Source organism: Pangasianodon hypophthalmus, chromosome 27 (genome assembly GCF_027358585.1).
Source record: "Pangasianodon hypophthalmus isolate fPanHyp1 chromosome 27, fPanHyp1.pri, whole genome shotgun sequence".
In the NCBI taxonomy this organism is placed as follows: Eukaryota; Metazoa; Chordata; class Actinopteri; order Siluriformes; family Pangasiidae; genus Pangasianodon; species Pangasianodon hypophthalmus.
In genome coordinates this window covers 6,863,689-6,877,643 of record NC_069736.1, presented here as the reverse complement: position 1 = coordinate 6,877,643, position 13,955 = coordinate 6,863,689, and the positions used below count along the sequence as shown (strand labels likewise).

At 38.2% G+C, this 13,955-nt stretch overlaps 1 protein-coding gene across 1 annotated transcript; it reads left to right on the top strand.

Annotated features, from left to right (window-relative positions):
* Positions 1-48: 48 nt before the first annotated feature.
* ywhag1 (3-monooxygenase/tryptophan 5-monooxygenase activation protein, gamma polypeptide 1) lies at positions 49-13,177 on the top strand. Its single transcript, XM_026922026.3, has 2 exons — positions 49-290; positions 10,375-13,177. Exons 1-2 carry the CDS (start codon positions 204-206, stop codon positions 11,029-11,031), a joined length of 744 nt encoding a protein of 247 aa, XP_026777827.1. The 5' UTR covers positions 49-203; the 3' UTR covers positions 11,032-13,177.
* Positions 13,178-13,955: the final 778 nt, after the last annotated feature.

The window sequence follows — 13,955 nt, the reverse complement described above, 5'->3', positions numbered from 1 at the left end:
CACGCCCCATTTGTTCTGTGATGACGCAATCGGGAGAAAGCGTAAGGAGGGGGAGGGGCGTCCTGTCGGCACGCGCAGAAAGCACGGAGCAGCTGCAGCGGCGAGAAGGAGCGCGGCGCTTTCCACACCGCATCATATTCACTCTTTAAAAAAATCACCCGTCAACTAACGTCTTCTAACCGAGACACTCATTTAAAGCCAAAATGGTGGACCGCGAGCAGCTGGTTCAGAAAGCCAGGTTGGCTGAACAGGCTGAGAGATATGACGATATGGCAGCTGCCATGAAATCGGTAAGTTGGAGAACCGAAATGCTTTGATCACTGACTGATACATGACTGAGAGCATTGCGTTTTACGCGCGGATCATGTTCCGCCTGTTCTTTATCGTTAATCACTGGCGAGTAACAGACGCCTGTGTGCCTGAACATGCAGCTGATTTCTCAAACTAATATCCAGAAATGTCACACTATTGACACATAATTGCATAAATTATTTTTAGAGCAGTTTTATTTTTGTGAGGGACGAAGCCCTTTGAATGGAGCCAGTTAAAATGACCGGTCCGAACATGACACACCGCATTCGCGTTTGCCTTTTACAAAACCAACTCCTGAATGTCTTCCACACTGAATTTATGCCTCGGGCTTGACATAAAATATCTATATTTTATCGCTATGGAATGGCTGGGGCGGTGTGTCTGTCGTGATCGAGTGCGGTGTGTTTGATTTTGGGGCGGTGCCTTTTGCCACATCCCTGTGCACAACGGACCATGGCCATAGAAGGACCGAGCTCCAAAAATCATATAGCACAAATTAAAGCCTGTTATAACCGTTCTGTAACATGCGTCGTTACAACGTGCCTCGGTTCTAATGTAGGACAAATCAAATGATGTAGCGCAAGAAGAAAACGACGAACAAAGAAACGTGCGAATTCGTTCACTTGTAGTGGTTTATTTCAGAAAAACGGCATTACGCGCGTGCCAAAATGGAAAGACAGTGATAGACTGGGGTGTGCTTGTTCTGATGTTGCTTTGTGACAGCAGGGAGAATCCGTTATAAGCCATATTATAAGCCAGATTCATCGTAGTGCAGGATGCGGCGTTGCCCCACGTCGCTTGGCTTTGTGTCTGTCTGAAGGCGCATAACGACACACTAACAGCGCGCGACGCGTTTTCATGGCTGATTGATAAATCACTATGGTGAATGTGGGTGTTCTGAATTGTACAATCATGTCGTTGTAACGGTTAAAACGATTATCGCGACCCCACAGCCCGATATGGCGACGGCAGCTCACCCCCCCCCCCCCCCTCCAATCCCCCCCCCAGGCGTGTGCAGGTTTTCTCCCACTAGGCGTGTCGCAGCGCGTGCCAAGGTGCAGAGTCCGTACTGCACCATTTCGTGTAATCCATCAACCCTCACCCGGAAACAGCTACAACTAATCAAAGCACAAATGTGTATTACGGCATATGTGTTATGGCATATTCATTAGAAGTCTTCGTAATGCCACCACGCCACACTGAGGCAATATCTTAACATGCATACGTTTTTACTATTTAATATTATTATAAATGATCAGACATTACAGTGAAGCATTGTATTTAAAACATGTAATATTTACGCATGTTGGAGGCTACACCCTTATAATGGCATCACCCACCCCATAAGATCTATGGCAGCTGGCCACATGAGTGGCACAAGGTGGAAGCTGTCACACTTGAGATAAAGGTTGCAGGACAGTCTGATCTCAGATCACGTCTCTGAGAGGTCAGTTACTCCTATGCTCCTGTGCAGACTTAATGAATCATATGTAGCTCATGTCGATTTAAATCATTATTATGGAGTTTTACTCTAATCAGGAAACCAGCAGTACAATAGTAGAAGAGCAGTAGTATGTGCCGTTATTATTTAGTGCAGTAATCTGTCAGTGGATCAGTTCGGATTATGTCGTCATTTATTTTTCACCAAGCAACAAATCAGATATTCTGCAAATGCATAATTAGGTGGTAACCATTAATGTGCTGTTGCGCCTGTTTTTTGCTGTCTCATCTCTAAAAACCTGAATATAAAGTTTCTAGAGCCGACCTTATATTTAACTATTACCCAGAGGCAAGAACTCATCGTGCTATATTTTATTATTATAATAATTTATCAATATAGCAATATATTTAGCAATATATTTATAATTTTGTCATTATAATGACATTCTAATGGGGAAAAATCTAACATTTAGCATAGTGAAGAACATTCTAGATTTAGATTTCAATTGTATCCATCGTATACACAAATCCCAAACCTTTTTTTTTAATCAAACTTTGATGTAGATCCTGATTATTGCAAGTATTGCTTTATGGGCTATATCAGAGAATGCTGAGGTCTTGCCCCAGGCTGATGAATCTCTCACTGCCGGCGCTCTTGAGCGGAAAGAGCATTGGTCCATTAGGGACCGAACAGGACGGGAAGCCATCCGCTGATGAAAAATGCTCTGTCATGGTTCGATTGTGTCTTTACTTAGGGGAGGGCAGGAGGCATTGCCCAGTGTGTCTTATCTTTGGGTTATGACTAAGGGAACTAAGGGAACATGACGAATCATGCTGCTCTCTGGGGCATCATCTGATCTGTTGGGCTGTGGTTAGATCATTTATATACAGATTAATGTCATCTACTTTAACCTTTTAAAGGTTTACAGATTGGTTGATTAATCATATAAGTATTAAGCTGTGTCTTTAGATATTCACCTGCTGTCAGTACCACCATTTTCAGAGCTGGTAGGAGTATATCAGGACATTTCCAAGACTCAAGATTCAAACACCCAATAAAAGCAAAATGGCTGTTTGAACAAAAGGGGATGTCTGATGTCCACTTGATATCGAGGTTTCAGTGAGAGTTTCAATCTTAGATCCATCAAAAGGGTTCATCAGCGACAGAGAGTCAGCAGGATTTGTCTGAAACCACACCCGCTTTTTAATCGAGAATCCCTCATTTCTCCCTGACCTAATAAACCATCATAATCCGCTCCCATGGTTACTCAGTAAAATGGCACAATCCTAATCTCGATGTAATAAATTAATCAGAGTGATGGAACAGGCTTTAAAAAATTACAAAGTAATGACCAAATTACTACTACTGTTACAGGTGACTGATGCTTCTGCATCAATTTCAGTGTGAATATTTTGAATATGAATCATTTATTTAACACATTGAAATTGGTGTTTAAAAAGGCAAGGACATTGCTTTCCATAAAATGGGTCAAATCAGGTTTTTATTCTTTTATTTATCTAGGGATCACGTATGCACCTTGTTGTGGTAGCAGACCAATTTAGTTTTGTGTACCAGAGGTCAATTATATTTATCCAGCAAATTAAAAATATTATCTCCCTCAAAAAATCAAGGCATTAATGATTACAGGAAATTGCAGTCCCCACCTCCCAGGCATGAAATGAATAGTGAATAATGAATCCAGAAAATTCCCGGGTGTCTTCAGATTGACAGATTTAATTGCCTGTCCCGAGCATAGGGACACAGTTTTGAACTGAAATTATAAATGCAATCAAATCTCAAGGCTTATTACATACGCAGTTTTTAGAATATTTGTTCTTTTAATGAAAAGCATACATGCTTTTATATTTCTTGTAAAGTACAAATAAATAAATTGTGCTGATCCAATCCATCAATCCATCTAAATCAACCTAAAGATGTGTAACATTCAGTCTCCCATCAACAAGGCAACTCATTGTCATGATGTCATGTTGCCCATAGCAACCCACCACCATGTATTGTTACTCAGTCGATTTGAGGAAAAAAATTATTCTACATTGCAATTAGCAAACTGTAAAATGTACTGCTGTGTGGGATTAAAGTGTGTACCAAATGTTTTCTTACCATCACTACTGCAGAATAGTGCAAATCTTGTCCACCTTTACGCATTGCTTTTTGGTGTAGCAGTCGCTTAATGGTTATATAACAATGAGCTACTTCATACAAGATTCATTTATTTCCCTATCCTTCTATTATCCATCCATTCTCTTGTCACGTATTTTTGTGCCCCATCCACTGTCGAAATGTGACAGCATATATACCACCCTAGAGAAAAGATGGCTGAATCCTTCAAGGAGAGAGAGAGAGATTAGAACACAAAGAGAAGGACCAAATATAGACATTGAGACAGATAAATCAATGTATAGACAGATAGTACCCATTTACAAATGCGTATTTAGGCGATCCGATCATAGTCAGATATAATTTGATCACATTTGGGGGAAAAATATGTGTACACACAGCATGCACTGTGATCAGAATGTGATAAAAACCCACTAGAACACATTTGGCGGTGTAAATGCAATTTGTACAGTGTAACTGCATCAGCCGAACAGTCCTTGTTTTTTAAAATACAATATCAAATCATTCAAAACAACCATAGCAAAACAATCGTGCAAAATTCACTTTTTCTGCAAAGTGTTGCATTCGAGCAGGTACCTGTTGAAGATGACCCCTTTCATCCTGCTCCTGTCATACTGACTTTACACACTCTACATTTCTAGCTAGCATATTTGTATAGTACCAGAAGAAATAAGATACAACCACAGTGCATAAAAAATACATACATATACAGGATATACACCGAATTGATGGTTATCCAGAGCTTAATATCCAGATACAGAATGCATGTTAATGCAAGGTGTAATTGCAGGGAATCACAAATATGCTTGATAGCGAAAGAACACCACACGTATAAATTTTCACCTATTTCTATGTTGAGTTGAGAGAGATAGGAAAGGAATTAAGTGTCCATTCTGTCTTCCAACACATACAACTACCACTATACCAACTATCCTATTCATTTTCACTCTATGGCAAAATGACTTTCTTGTGAATATTTCCACAGTCTTAATCTAAGGAAAAATCTAATGAGACTCCATACGTACTACCGTTACTGTCAGAGATAAAGCTTTACGAACAAAGCTTTATTGATTCTGTTATCGCTAGTTTCAGCAAACACAGATCAAAAAGAGCACAATACTGCCTTATTGCTTTATTCAGTAGTTATTGCCCTGACACTCCTTGATTCACTTTTTAAATGAAGATATATTATAGACAGTGGATGGTAGGTAAGGGTTAATTAATGGTGATTAATGCTACTCAGTGATGAATGAAGCTTATATTGCCCTGTTTGGGTGGTATTATGGATACTTGCTGTAGCTGATATTAAAAAGCCAGTTTAAACGGCCTGTGGGATTGCACTTTCTTTTTCTTATTGACTTTCTTTTTTTCTTGCTCATGGGCTTCCAGTGAAGATAGAATTTGCAAGAATTTGTAATCTTCCAAATCATCTATCATACCATGATTGCCTGAAGTGTTTAAAATGTCTCTGGATACACATACCAAGACGACTTAATGTGATCTGTAGCAGCAATAATTTTCTAACACAAAGGACATTATATGCTTATAAAATCACAGTAAGCTCCCTGGACAGGATTAAACTAATCAGCCCATCCTTGAGTTCTTGGGAAAAGGTGGAAATTTTCTAAGAGGTTGAGGGAGAAAGCACAGACAAAAAGTCAACTGATGAGGGTGCCACCTAAACAATCTACACTGGTCCCTTTTTTTTTTTTTTTTTTTACATAGAATTCTTTATTCTTCTTTCTTCCCTTATCTACAGCTATTTCCTTCTTTCTCACCTTTTTGCTTTAACAACCTCTCAGTCTGGCAAAACACACAATCAACGTCCAAAGTCCAATGCTTGCTCATTTAATGAGCAAAAGATTAGGCGTAAAAAAATCTTAGAATGACTTTAAAGAGTTCATAGACAGTGCACTGCTTTATCCATGCAGTATGTCGCAACACTGGTTGTGAAACGCTTCTGACTATGTGAGTCTGTGCCTCCAGTTTCTGTTCAAATTCGACATTTATGCCTTTCTTTAAAGGAGTGCACTTGCAGCCATTTTATGGCTTACATTGGAAACGGTCACATGATGCCCAAAGCATGTTAGGCTAAATTACATTTTTCTTCAACAAGTTTACAGTTTGCAGTTGTAGCTAAAATACTGAAATAGCAATATCCAGGTTCTTTACTTGTTATTAAAGTCCTTTACTCAACATATTGCTTAATATGTTAAATTAAGCTCTTGAAATAACAGATGGGCCGGTTGAACTAGGTTAAAATTTCAGGTATACTTGTTCTCTTATCTTAAAAACACAGTGAAGCAAAAAGACATGCCATGGCTCCTTCTTTTCAAAGCAATGAACTTAACTGGTAAGAAGCAGAAACGTTTAGTGATAAAATCAAGTAACATGATGTAGTCAAGCAGATTTGACATGTTTGGTGACTGATGCTAGCTTCTTAGTGTTGCACCGGCTGTGAGGCTGAGTATCTAACGAGAAATGTAGTCTTTCTTAGCCAAAAGTAGTCTTTCTTACACAAAAACGTCCGTAGATAACAGCATCCATTCTTTACTTGCCACGCAGACCTGCCAATTTGGTTAAGGACACAGTAAGACTTACTGTAATATATCAGAATAAACAGTCAAGTGCTGTCACATGATAGGGCGGCCTGTTTTTTAACATGTGGGCAAATAGTCCTGGGGATGAAATGCCCCACTTGTCCTACCATGATGGCAAGCCTGGGAGCAAGTATATAAATTTTTGGTATGTATTTTGGGTAAGATAGACCTCCATTCCTTGGGGGAGATTAGATACGTTATGCTCATAGCTCCGGTGCAAACACTTCACATCAAACATGTTGTGGCTGCTGGACTACATATGACGTAGCTAAGCGAAAAAGCTAATTTACACAATCTTTGGTTAATTATTCCTTTAAAATATAGGAAAAGCTGAGGAAGAGCAAATGTCATGCAGCTATAGCTGGTGCAAACTGGTTGATGGAGTAAAGGATAATCTTTTCCAACATGCACAGCTGCTGCTATGAGCAAGCAGGCTAGCTGCAGCCTCGGCTTCGTGCCCAGCCCCCACACTGCACACCCACACACTCACTACTGCACTTGTGCCCTGTGCTCTCATACACGCACGCGCACAAAATCACATATGCAAAAGCACTTGCCGTATCTCACTTACCCACACATATAATTGGTGCTTTTACTCTTTCTGCACTGTATGGACATACACATTTCACTACTGTTACACATGCATATACCATCACCCACTCACACACACTGTGCATCGCTGCAAATGCACTGTCAGTGTATCCAGGGCTGCAGCAGAGAGAGTCCTCTGCAGCCAAACAAAGACAATCGCCTTGTTTCTATGGAAACTGAAGATTATGTGTGATATAGTGCTCTATGCTTACATTTGCAGTCTGAATAAGAAAGGAGACATATGTGAGTCTAAGAAATAGGCAAAGGGTGATGTGGTGTGCCTGCTGTTTTGCTAAGACACCTTGTTGATGATTGGTAATTGTGGTAAATTGTATTTTAAATTTTAGACTAACGACCTTCAGCATGTCACTGTGAGCCTTTGTCCTTAGGTCATGTAAATTTGTAGAAAATATAACAGGTTTGTTCTGTTAGAGAATTTGTTGTTACCTGCTAATTTTCTTGCTCTGTTGTATTATAGATCCATTTTTATCCATCTTCGTTAATGGAACACGATTTAGGCATTTTTTTTTTCGCCATTGGTAGGTCACACAATCAGTATGTCATACTCAGAAGTGTGAAATACTGCAGGTGTGCAGTGAACTCCAGAATTACTGGCACCCTTAAAAAGGGCAGAATGATTGCAGAAACATTGTACACAATGAATCAAATTTTCATTTCAAACAATTTTGAGAAAACTTATTTTCCTTTAACTAAAAAAATGCATTTTAATTAACAGAATTTTCTCTATAAACACATGCATATAGTTTTAATAACACCCCTAAAGATTATTTTACATGCAAACAATCTTTAAGTCTCTAGGTCTTCTTGTTGCCTTTTATTTGTTCCTGAGGTATAAAAATGAGGTTGCACACATGTAAAATCCCTTTATCATAACACCATGGGCAAAACTAAAGACCTTTCAACTCAAAAGAAGGTATGGTTATGAAACTGGATATCAAAAAATTCAAGTGGTGCTATAGTTACTAATAAGCACAATTAATAAAAACGTTTAAAAAAAATTCTGGAAGAGTTTAAAATTTGACAAGAACTGGAAACATGCATTGGGGCTTCATTGCATTGCCTGGATTACTGGTCTAACCTTGTTACAAGTGACCTCCATATGTTGAAGCTCAAAATATCATTAATTGTGCATTTTTTAAAAAATCATATTTTATATATTACGTGTTGCTTATTTTCATGAAGTGTGAATAATTCTGGAGTTGCCTTTACTTTATCGGCTCTGGTAAAAGCAAAATAGTGATTAGGGATTAGTGTGTTCTGACTGACTTCTTTATGATGTAGTCTGTGCAACATAAACGAAAGTTTCAAGGCCGTAACACTGGACTGAAAGTGTTATTCTCTTGCTGTTGATAATCGTCGAGAGAAAGATAAAACAGTGAGAAGGCAAAGAGCAGCAAGTCATTTGCCTCTTTTTGGTGATGAGAGCTTATCACATGCCATTCTGCATATTAGTTTCAGAAATAACTAATATATCAAGCTGTCAAGCTTTTCCTAAATGCAGCACAGGAGATGGCTATCGTCACAGCGACCGATCCTCCTGCTTGAAATACAGCACAAGAAATCACTAACACAGTAGTGGTAGTTAATCATGACTGACCGATACACAAGCATCACTTTTGGGTCTTTCCCAATCCTTCGTCTTAAATTAAATGTTGTGTTCACGTGTACATAGTTCCACATCCTTGCTGATTCACACATTGAAACAATGGTCATGAGGTGACTCATATGGCAACAACTTCATTTCAGAAACCAGCCAGAACAAACCATAATACGGGCCCCGAGACTAAATAAGCACTGCTAGATCAGCTGCTAACAAATCACCAGGCATTGAACAAAATATCTGGGCTAAAATAAATGGATTGATTATATTTGGCTCAAATAACAAGAAGAAACTTTAGGCATAAGAAGTAGGAAAATATAAGATGATAATTAGATTTATTTGGATTAATAAGATATTAAGATTAATAAGAAGAGGCATAATCATTAAGCTCACACCTTATCGTTGTATCTATCATTGCAAATGTGGCATTATTTTTAACAATATTTTTTAAGTTGCTCAGCCTGGCTTCAGCCTGGCTTCTGGAAACAACTAGATAGAAACTACTGTCAAATATTGTCAAAATATAGTTTTTAATATTTCCAATTTTATGTATCAAATATATATTTAAGCTACAATATCAAAATACAGAATACTATTCACGTTATTTGGAAAGTATAGTATCAGATGTGACCTAACCATGGAACAAGTCTCCAGCAGTATACACAATACAAAGCCATTGTGTCTATAAATATCCACTTCACAAATCCTTGCAGCAAAAGTTATTAGTAGCATTCATCCATAAATACTGCCCAGGCTCTATGCAAAAAAAAAAAAAAAAAAACAGCTTCATTCACAATGACTCAGTTTATCCCTTCATTCCCCTCTCTTCCTTCATGTGATTTTAATCTGATCCAGGAACAGTGTGTACTATGTTTAATTCTTATACTTTGCATTAAACAAGTAAGGACAAAATTGCTCTCAGGTCAGTGTATAAGGTCAGACAATTGTTGTCTCCATTTTTTCATAAGTTGTCAGAGCAGAGGCACAGGAGATTACACAGGAGACGACCCTAATGCTTTAGCATTGCCTGCACAGCTCAGACACTGCATCATGGGGTGAAGTGAGGTTAGTGTTTCTTTGGGATTTGTCCCAAACTCAGGGTAACTTTAAAGATAAGAATTCTCTACACAAAAATTATTTCTCTCAGCAAAAAATAGTGAGTTGGAGGAAGAACACATGCAATGTGCTCTTTTTTGCAAATAATATCACTTGAAAGAAATAATTAATGCTAAAGTTGCAAATAATAAATGCAGTCTAGGAATGGTTAACCTAATGGTTTACTGAAGACTAACTCAAAGGAGGGTTAAAAAAAAAATTCTGAAAGCAAAACATCATATAATCTTCATATAATATATACTGTAATTGTGCATGTATTTGTATAGTCATGCAAATTTTTATTAACTCAAGTTCTTTGCCAGTGGTGATTAAAACTAACATATGAAGTCTGTTCTCTGGAACATTCTAACATTACCATCCAGTAGTAATGCAAGAACTATTGGCTATAATTAGCTATTACCTGATTTTTGAATAGCAGTAAGGAATGAAAACTGTTCTAATTAAAATCATTGGAGAAAACCAGATGGGTAAAATACATAAAGTATGTATAACATATGTTTTAGGACGATCTAAAGCCTATCTGAAACACCGTCTCTCGTTTTTTTGTTCTACAGGTGACAGAGCTGAATGAGGCACTGTCCAATGAAGAGCGCAACCTGCTCTCGGTGGCCTACAAGAACGTGGTAGGTGCACGGCGCTCATCATGGCGTGTTGTCTCCAGCATTGAGCAGAAGACTTCAGCCGATGGCAATGAGAAGAAGATTGAGATGGTGCGTGCCTATCGTGAGAAGATCGAGAAGGAACTGGAGGCCGTTTGTCAAGATGTGCTCAACCTGCTTGACAACTTCTTGATCAAGAACTGCAGCGAGGCACAGCATGAGAGTAAGGTCTTCTACCTGAAGATGAAGGGTGACTACTACCGCTACCTGGCTGAAGTAGCTACCGGTGAGAAGCGTGCTGCAGTAGTTGAGTCGTCTGAGAAGGCATACAGCGAGGCACATGAGATCAGCAAGGAGCACATGCAGCCCACGCACCCCATCCGTCTCGGCCTGGCACTCAACTACTCCGTGTTCTACTACGAGATCCAGAACGCACCTGAGCAGGCATGCCATCTGGCCAAGACGGCTTTCGACGACGCCATCGCCGAGCTGGACACGCTCAACGAGGACTCCTACAAAGACTCAACCCTCATCATGCAGCTGCTGCGAGACAACTTGACACTCTGGACAAGCGACCAGCAGGACGACGAAGGCGGCGAGGGCAACAATTAAAAACAAAGAGAGAAGGAGAGAGAGATGGAGAGGCAGAAGAGGAGAAGACCCTCAAGAATTACCCGTTTCCTAGCCGTAACACACAAGAAAACACGCGTGCTCACAAAATAAAAGAAAAATAAAAATAAAAATAAAAGCATAAGTGAAAACATTTTACGAAAAGGGGGGCCTGGTGGAATGCTGGCAGCCATGTTCACTGATGGTACAACCGCAACTGCAGTTCTCTTTGATTTTCTGAAAATTAAATGGATAAATATAATATTGACAAAAAATCTGAATAGAAGTTTAACAAGAGGTATGCCTCCAATTAAAAATGTGGTTTAAATTAAAATCATCATAATAAAGGCAAAAATCCCCTCTTCTTCAGTTGCCTCTGCAACATTTGCCAAAACAATACTTTGAGGAAGTAAAGCTTGTCAGTAAGTCAGTAAGAACAAGATGACTAGGGTTGAAATACACCCCAAACACTGGCGTAGGGACTGTTCTTGTAGTGAAACGTGATGTCAAGCTGCTTATTATAAGTATGGAGTAAGGGTTTAGGAACTGTCAGGGGAAGACATGTTAAAGCTTGAGCAAGAAAAAAAAAAAAAAAGACAAAAAATAGTACATGGAGTAAAAAACTTGAATGTCATAGCCTCGCAAAAGTAAGAGTTTGCAAACAGGCTCCAGAGAGTGTGAAAGGATGTTTTTTTTTGTCTGTATTAAACATATTTGTGGATACTGATGTGCGCTCAACAGTCAGTCAGCCATTTCTTTACAGCCGACATGGCGATTCAAAACGCTCCACAATAATCGAAACATCACTGTGGTTACAGGCTGCAGGTCTATGATCAAGGAACAGTAGTTTAGGTATACAGTAACCAAGTCCAGTTTTCCCACCCATTAAATACAATGCTATTTCCATTGATAGCTAAGACAAATTGTTGTCCTTTCAGTGAAAACTGTTCTTATTATCATTATTATTATTATTGATATAGTTTGGACATTTAGGGTGTCAAGGGTGACCCACACTATAAAAACATAGGTTTTATTCAAAATCATTACAATATAGTACCATAAACCACAACATACTCTATATAAAACCTAACTTGTAATGATATTTCCCTAAAAACGCATTACCCTAATCTGTCTTAGCAAAGTAATATAGGAAAAAAAAAAATCCCTGCGCTTTAATCCTGAAAATTTTAATTCTCTAAAGCAATCCTTAATCACTTGGATCCATGTCGCGATACACTGAATGGAATCAACTGGAACCATTGGCTGTTTTTTCTTTGTCCATGGACTGAAAGTACAATTAGAGACAGAGCACTGGCAATGTCAAAACGGGAGATGATCTTAAAGCAGCTTTGAGGTTTGTGGTATTCTTTTCTTCATTTTTTTTGTTTACTTTTTTAATTTTCAAAAAAATGCACTTGCCTATTATACTGTTTCTCAGTGTAAGATGATTACTGCTCCAATATTCTCGATAATACAATATTGTGCATGCTGGTGATGTATTTATATACCGTAGCTTGACTTTATTAACTTAAAAAAAACTGTAGATGTTATGTATTCATAGGAACAAGAAATGACTAGAATTCAATCTGATTATTATTTTCTATTTATTACTTTATATTGGATTGTTTAAATTTATTATGATTTTTTTTTTCATCTATATTTGTTTTTTCCTTGCTGAAGTATGCGACTCCAAAATGGTGAACCATAAACTGATGCTATAGTGACATGCAATTCTTGTGTTTGGGTTTTATTAAACAATGAAGTGGAAAGACAAAAAGGACAGAAACACCACTGTTAGCTTAACACTCGCTGTCCGGTGTTTTGTCGTGGCAAAAATCAAAGATCACATTGTAAATCTGTTTGTTGTTCTTACAATGGCCTTTCCTTTTGTGCTTTTTCTGTCACATTATACAGTGAGATGTTTAAAAAAAAAAAAAACAGTGTTTATCAGTTCTTCAGAAAACTGCATTTCTGTAAGGCATTCACTCACGGACCATAATTTCCTCTTTCTGTCTTTTTTTTACTTTTAGCTGTCTCTCCTGATATCGTAAATGTGAGTCATGTAGCGGATGCACACGAGAAAAATAACAATAATAATAATGATGATAATAAAAATGAATTAAAACATCACAACATCCTTCTAACCACATTTCAGTGCCGCTGCAGTTGTTGTATTGTAGATGAGTCACATTAATGGAAACATGTCTATGAATGTGTTGCTGCTTTGTGAAAATTATAACTGTTTCAGGTTGACATAAAAAAAGAACTATCTACAAAATGGTGGTGAAATGTTAAAAGTTGTTTTGATCTAATAAAATAAAAATGCACAATGAATGTATAGTATAGTGTAGTATAGTATAGTGTAGTATAGATGGAATGAAAGCCACTAATGAACAGAAAACATGAGACGTGTACAGGCTGGCCAGCTGTAATTAATGACTTGGATAGAGGCACACTGTTCGATTCCCAGTGTCTCATTCTGTGCCATCCTGTGCCATCTTCCAGGCTGCTAAGAACCTCGTTTGCTGAAGCTGAATGTAATGCTACCATCTGGCTCTTAGTTTCTGCCAATAGTTTTGGTTTGTGGTTTGCTTTGGAGAGCACTTGATGCTTTTGCAGAAAATAGTATATTAGATAAACATTTTAAAAATCTTTAAATAGAAAAAAAGAGAGAAACAAAGTCAATGATCATAGTTAAGGGCCGTCCTGGTCTAGCAACAAAACCTCCTGTTAGATATTTATACATACACACACATGTATGTTACTTTCCAAACTACAGCACAGATGCCCAATTTCCAATGATTACAAGTGTCATAACTGACATTATGTCTCTTCAGTGCATGTATACTGACTTATTTCACATCTTTCATATGCTGTCTCCACTGTATGGCTAAATGTTTGTGGACACCTGACCATCACACCCATAT

Excerpts from the sequence above, each read along its gene's own strand:
- ywhag1 (XM_026922026.3), top strand. The coding sequence starts at position 204 with ATGGTGGACCGCGAGCAGCTGGTTCAGAAAGCCAGGTTGGCTGAACAG. Across the intron at positions 291-10,374 it reads TGGCAGCTGCCATGAAATCG|GTGACAGAGCTGAATGAGGC; the intron begins GTAAGTTGGAGA and ends TTTGTTCTACAG.